At 49.9% G+C, this 7,035-nt stretch overlaps 1 protein-coding gene across 1 annotated transcript; it reads right to left on the reverse strand.

Annotated features, from left to right (window-relative positions):
* Positions 1-1,827: 1,827 nt before the first annotated feature.
* LOC111156225 (RecQ mediated genome instability 2) lies at positions 1,828-5,821 on the reverse strand. The gene is made up of 2 exons (XM_022516968.1): positions 5,515-5,821; positions 1,828-3,043 (listed from the first exon to the last, which is right to left on the reverse strand). The coding sequence occupies exons 1-2, from the start codon at positions 5,816-5,818 to the stop codon at positions 2,895-2,897; spliced, it is 453 nt and encodes a 150-aa protein (XP_022372676.1). The 5' UTR covers positions 5,819-5,821; the 3' UTR covers positions 1,828-2,894.
* Between the last annotated feature and the right edge of the window lie 1,214 nt (positions 5,822-7,035).

Raw genomic sequence — 7,035 nt, forward strand, 5'->3', positions numbered from 1 at the left:
CGTGTGCTGGGTACATGGACGTGTGATTTCTGTGCACCCTCCTTTATTCCTCATATCGGCGCCGGGGGCTAGGGAAAATCTGTATTTTTAGGAGATGAGCTAAGTAAAGCACAGAGACATTAGTTAACTTGCTCACAGCCACACAGCACGCGTAGGCTCATGTTCAGGTCCGCCCCCTGCAAAGTTAACTGATGCAACTCAGTAACAGGGCCTGAAAAATTCCCAAACTTTGAACGGGAGCTGGCTTGAAACCAAGCTTCCAGCAGTCCATGAACTCAGATCAGTAATAAAAGACAGCGGGTGCTTTCCGATTTGCCTTGCCTTTAGAAGTTTAAAAACATAAAATAAAATAGAACTAGTATCAGGGGGAAAAAAAAAAGCCTAGCAAATCCAGAACACCAAAAACACTGACAACACCAGATGCTGGCGATGATACAGGATAATGACCACTCTCCTACGTGGCTGATGGGAGAGTGGAGGGGTACAGCCGTTCCAGAGGACAGTGCTAAAGACTGAGCACGTGTCCCCTCTACACATGCCTATGCTGACACCTAACCCTCAGTGTGATGGTATTTGGAGGTGGGGCCTTTGGGGGGTGACTAGGTCATGAGGGTGAAGCCCCCACGGGTGAGATCAGTGCCCAGCAAAGAGGCCCCAGAGAGCTCCTTACCCTTTCCATTATGTGAGGACAGCCATCTACGAACAGTAAAAGGCACCCTGAATCTTGGCATCTTGGACTTGCCAAAGCTTCCAGAACTGTGAAAAATATATGTCTGTGGTTTTCAAGCCCCCACCCCTAGTCTATGGTGTCCTGTGAGAGCAGCCTGAGCGGCCTGGGACAGCCCGGCATTTTCTCCCAAAAGCTAACACAGGCTTCCGTGGGACCCCCAGGGGTGCTCCCAGGCATTTACGACAGAGAAATGGAAACCTGAGTCCACACGAAACCTGCACACAAACGTTTCTGTCAGCCCTATTAATAACTGGCAAAAACTGGAATCCGACAGGGGTCTTTCAATAGAAAAGTAAACTAAGGGATATTTATGCAACGGAGCGTTATTCAGCCATAAGAAGAAATGAGCACCAAGTTACAGAGACACACGGAGGAAGCTTAGACGCACGCATACTGCTAAGGGAGAAGAGGCCAGTCTGAAAAGACACATTCGGTAGGACTCCAACTGTGAGACATTCTGGAAAAGGCAAGCTATGGAGACAGTAGAAAGATCAGAGGCGGCCAGGGGTCAAGGGAGAGGACGGGTTTGGTGGGTGGGGCACAGGAGTTTCATGCCGGTGCTCTGATTCTGTAGGACACCGTCATGGAAGATACAGGATATTTTGTCTTTGAGAAACTTGTAGAACCGGGGATCACAAAGCAAGAACCTGATGAAACCTGCGGACTTTAGGTACTGATACTTTATCAGTGTGGTGTCAGAATTATAGCAAATGTAACCCACCAATGCCAGGTATTAATAAGAGAGGAACCTGCAGGATGGGGTACATGGAAACTCTGTACTTTTTCCTTTTTTCTATAAATCTAAAGCTACTCTAAAAAGTAGTCTATTTTTTTCTAAAGTAGACTCCACACCCAATGTGGGGCTCGAACTCATGATCCTGAGCCAGCCAGGTGCCCCCCCAAATAGTCTATTTTAAAAAAGGGGGCGCTTGGGTGGCTCCGTTGGTTTAGCGTCTGCTTTCAGCTCAGGTCACGATCCCAAGGTCCTGGGATCGAGTCCCACATCAGGCTCCCTGCTCAGCGGGGAGTCTGCTTCTCCCTCTACCCTTCCCCTTGCTCTATCTCTCTCTTAAATAATAAAAAATCTTAAAGAAAAATACAGCATGTAAAATAATTTATTAGTGGTAGAAGATCAATAACCCAACAAAACTGTACAGCAGGGTAGGAATATAATTCCTTGATATTTACAATCTTGGGGAAAAAACAGGCACCAGTAAGAGAGCAGAAACCCATGTTGAACATAATTGCAACAAAAAGTCATTCCGTCCAGAAAATGCTAGAACTCTAAAATCCTTAGGCAGTACCCCTTACACAGTGCCATATGTCGACTGTATTTCAGTAACACTGGAAGGGGAAAAAAAAGCCCCAAAACCTTTGCACCAGGACATTGTTGCCTTGTGGCGTCTCACCAGAAGCTATGAGGCAGAAGTCTCGTTAATGCCTAAAAGTCATTCTCAATCTTGATTTTAGTCTCAACAAGACATCTTCTGTGTGTTTCAACGGCTCCAAGAGAGGAAGAACGGTGGGTGTTAACCCTCGGGATCACCAGGAAATGTACCTTACTGGCTTGGAGGCCCAGGCGGTACAGAGAGCGAGCTAACTTTGAGAGGAAAACGCTGTTTGACCTGCAAGCTGGACATGGAAGTTGTTGATGGAAGAAGAGGCGGGGCATGATGTCATTCCCATTTCACGCAGTCTGTTTCCGAGCCCACAACCACAGTTTAATCACCGCAGGCAATGAGCGAGATTCAACTTCGACATCGTAAAAACAGGGTCCCAGCGGCAACGGAAAAAGTACCATCATTTATAAGACTTGGAAAATGCAACATGAGATTTCTGCGTGCTTTAAAGAGCATTAACACACATAAACCAAAAGGGAAAAAAAAAAACAAAACGGAGCACACATCTGCTTTTCATCTATAGTCGTCAAAGCAAGGGGCATTGAGGGCTAAGTTAAGAGGAACATCCTAGTGCATAGAAATCCCACCTCCGGACTCCTTGGTCAACCAAAGCAAAACTCGTAGAGAAACTTATGAGAAATGTACCGCATCTTGGAGAAACTTATGAGAAATGTACGCGGAATGCTACCTGTGAAATCTACATGGTGTAAGAACCTAAATTGTTTCAGAATTCCTGTTGTTATTAGCAAGGGTTCCAGTGTCATCTAGGGAAGATGCCTGTGTAAATCCTCCACTTCTAGCTCCCACATGCTTTCGTGGATGGGGTTATCGGAGAGATCTGTCATCTTCACAGCCTGAAGGCACGGCTCAGGGCTGCACGCCTGCACCACTCCCATTACCATCACATACTTCCCTAGAAGAAGAAAAGCCCGGGATGATGTTCGCATGGATACAAAACCAAAACAGAGACCCCTATCCTTCAGAGCTTAACTTTATCAGAGAAGCAAATTACACACACACACACACACACACACACACACACACTCCAAAAACCAAAAAACTACGGAGAGTAGATATCAATGTTTAACTCTGGCTTCTGGTTTAAAAACCATAAAATAAAATTGCAGCAACCTACCATCATGCACGAAACAATCATGCCTAAAGAAGGGAAGAGACTCACAATGGAGTTAGGAGTTATAATTCGACTGTTCTAAGACAGGGGCAAAAGCCCCAAGCTTTTCTCTTATCTCTGTTTCTTGCCCAGTGCCGCAGGGTATGTGGCTGATCTCTGTGCACGGGAGCAGTCCTCTTTCTGCAAAGATATCCCCAGATTTGCCCCAAAGCAAATCTGACTTTCCCTTAATGCCCAGAAGAGCTGGGCAGGCCACAGCACCCCGCCAGGCCACCCTGCTGTTCCAGCTGCCCGGGACCAATCCCTGCCACCAGCCGGGCACATGCTGGCAAATCAACAAGAGAACGGGCTGCCGTTGGGATGATCTCATGACATATTAACCACGACTCTCTTCCCATTCCCTTGGGGAAGTGGCTCTCCTTGAAAGCAAAACTTGGCCAGGCTTAACCACATAAAACTCAATTGTGTAAAAAACCCCAAACACAGCAGGAAGGGCAGGCACCCTGCCAGCCCCCACTGCATGCCCCTGCGAGGCTACTTTAATCACACTGCTTCTAACAGCAGGGCTGAGTTCGCACGCAGGCCCCCCCCCCCCCCCCCCGCCGGGCTCTGGCTGAAGGAAGGCTGGCAAGCTGACACCTGCCTCTTTGGACGGCTACCCCGTGCACGATGCACGATGTAATTTGGTTCCTCTGAACCCACCTCTAGATTCTACTTGAGCAAGTAACGTGGGGCTCCTCGGTGATAGGAGAGAGTGCTGAAACTATACTTTGCCAATACCTCCCAAAGGACTCTCCAGTGCTGGTAAAGACAGAACCCTCAGAAAAAGAATGACTGAAGACCCAAGGAAGATGAACAAGTCCAAGGAGATCCCTGCCAGGGGAGCGTAACAGGTTATCTACACGAGGGCACCAACGGCTGGAAGGATGAGCTAGCTGGCATGAACTTGCTCCTCTGGCGATGAGACAGTCTGGTTAGGAGGGTTCATCCTACCCTCACCCTCTCTGCCCCCAGCACTGTCTCCACACTGTCTCCCTTCTCCTGGGCCCCACCACGCCCCCTCCTTTATACCAGGCCTTCATCCGCTGGCCTGGACCACACCATTTCCAGTAGGTCCGCCTCCAGCTGCTTCCTCTTCACAGATCCACAACTACCCCCACCCCGCTGGGGCCGCGATTTTCCCCAAATATGGCTCTGGCCTTCTAGATACTTGAATTTCTTATACTTTCCATATGTCATGAAATCATCCTCTAGTTTTTTGAACCATCTGAAAATGGAAAAAAAGAAAAAAAAAGAAAAGAAAAAGGCTCATGGCCGTTTGGAGAGGCAGCAGCCTGTGGTTTGCTGACCGTGTGCTTCAATAATGCTACAGCGGAGAGGGCGGAGAGAGGAGGCTGAAGGATGGGCGAGGCGTGGGGCGAGAAGGGAACAAGTGCATAGTAAGGACAGCACAATGTCTTGAACCTCACTGTGAGTGGGGCGCTATGTTAAGACCATTTTTTTTTTTCAGCTGAAGCCACACAACAGGCCCCTTTCTGACCCAGGCAGGACAGATGCAGAAAGGTTAAGAAAAGTGCTCCAAGGAGGCTCAGCGGGAAAAGAGCAGAGCCAGGAATTCAACCTCATGCTGAAGTCAGAGAGGTCAGAAAGAGTCCTGGTCCTCCTGTTCTCCAAGTGTGGCCCCAAGGCCATCCACATTGGCGACACCAGGGAGCTGGTTTAGAGAGGCAAATTCTCAGCCTCACGCAGACCTCCGGGTTGTCACAAGCCCTCAGGGTAAGTCTGAGGACCCCGCTGATTTAAGAGGCAAACATTTGATAACTATACAGCCTAAGGCAGTTCCACGAAGGGGAGGTGCCAGACCGCTTCCATTCCTAGAAGTCAGGGAGGACTTCCAGGAGGAAGGCACACTCGAGTCCAGACGTTAGGGATGAACAGAGGCTTCCTCGTAACAGCGTTTTCCAAGACTTGATGGAGGAGGGGAAAAAAGGTCACCCGTGGGGGAGGGGCTTGTTACAAATACCGATGTGTGTGGGGGGGGTCCCTCCGCCGGAGATTCTATGTAGGGGAGCGTCTGGATCCTGCGGCGTCTAAGCGGGCTGCAGGGGAGGCTAATCAGCAGGTCAGCCTGGCCACGGGCGGGGGACTGTACGAAAGGGCACCGCGGCGGGTGACCAGCCGGGGACCTGCCAGGCCCCGCCCTCCGGCCGCCCACAACCAGGGTCAGCTCCTCGTCCGCTACGGGCCGTTACCTGGGACGAGGCAGGGCCGCCCGCGCGGCACCCGGTCCAGGCCGCGCACTGAGAAGGCCCCGCTCGGGTCCCGCAGCCGCGCCTCGCCGCCGCCCGCCGCCACCACCGTGCCCTGCATCCACACGGTCACCAGCTCCAGGGGCCCGCGGCCGGTCGCGACCCGCGACAGCCGCCACGCACCCGGGCCGCCCTCCGCGTCGCGCCGCAGCTGCTCCGCCAGGACTTTGAGCGGCGGTGACCGCGGCAGCCGCACGGCCGCTGGGCCGCCGCCTGTAGCCGAGTCCCCAGCCGGGGCGGCCGCCATGCTGCCCCGCCTCCGCTTTCCCGCCAACTTTGATAGGCAGCGGGGCCCGGTCCGTAGCCACCAATCAGAGACGCTCTGGCGGAACGGAGCAATGGTCGGAGCCGGGAGGCGGGGCTTCCCGGTCCCGCGGCCTCCTCCAGCCTTCAGGAGTGCGCATGCGTGCGTCAAGTAAATAAACGTTCCCAAGCTGTGAATGAATGGGCGAAGCGAATTACCAGAGAATACATAAATGAACGAGGGAGAAGAACTTGTTTCAGCGCATCTCAAAACCTGGTGTGCACGCAAGTCACCCGGACAATCTCGCATGGCGGGATTACTCTGAGGTTCATCAATACTAATCGATGCTGGAAGGCACAGTAGCGCGAGCCCATGCTTTTTGGGAATGAGGAAGAACCGAGTCAAGGGAGAAGGCCCGGATGAGGGACAGAGACGGCTGCCAAAACTGCCCCCTTTACTACTATTTTGATTATTGTTTTATTATTTATTTTATTATTTTATTACTATTATTTGGTTATTGTTATATTTTAAAAACAAAATAATCCAAAACCTAAAATATATTTTTTCACAAAAGAAATGAACATTCATTGTAGAACATTTAGAAATGATTTAGAAAGGGAAATCTGGAATCACCCAACAAACTGTAAAAATCACTCCGAGATATCCACTGTTAACTTTTGAGTATATTAACATCCATATTTAAAAATATATATATACATATTTTTGATATACAAATAACGTTTTGTGGGGCACCTGGGCGACTCAATGGGTTAAGCCTCTGCCTCCGGCTCAGGTCCTGGGATCAGGTCCTGGGACCGAGCGCTGCGTTGGGAGCTCTGCTCGGCAGGGAGCCTGCTTCCCACCTCTCTCTCTCTCTGCCTGCCTCTCTGCCTACTTGTGATCTCTCCCTCTGTGTCAAATAAATAAGTAAAATCTTTTTAAAAATAACATTTTCTATATTTCTTCACTTAATAATATTTTCCCATAACAACAAATATTCCTCTGGTTCCTCTCAGACTGCATAATATTCCGTTTGTCAGATACCTGTTTAACTGCTGTCCTATACAGTTGGACGTTAAGACCATTTCCAGTATTTCATTTTATGAAATCCCTACTGTGAACCTACTTGGACCGGAATCTTTGTACATATGTTTCAGATAAATGCCTAGAAATGGAACTTCTCCCTTAGAACTGTATGTCCCCAGTCAGCAAAATTCACA

The sequence above is a fragment of the Enhydra lutris genome, unplaced genomic scaffold, assembly GCF_002288905.1.
Source record: "Enhydra lutris kenyoni isolate GAN:26980312 unplaced genomic scaffold, ASM228890v2 scaffoldscaffold45, whole genome shotgun sequence".
In the NCBI taxonomy this organism is placed as follows: domain Eukaryota; kingdom Metazoa; phylum Chordata; class Mammalia; order Carnivora; family Mustelidae; genus Enhydra; species Enhydra lutris.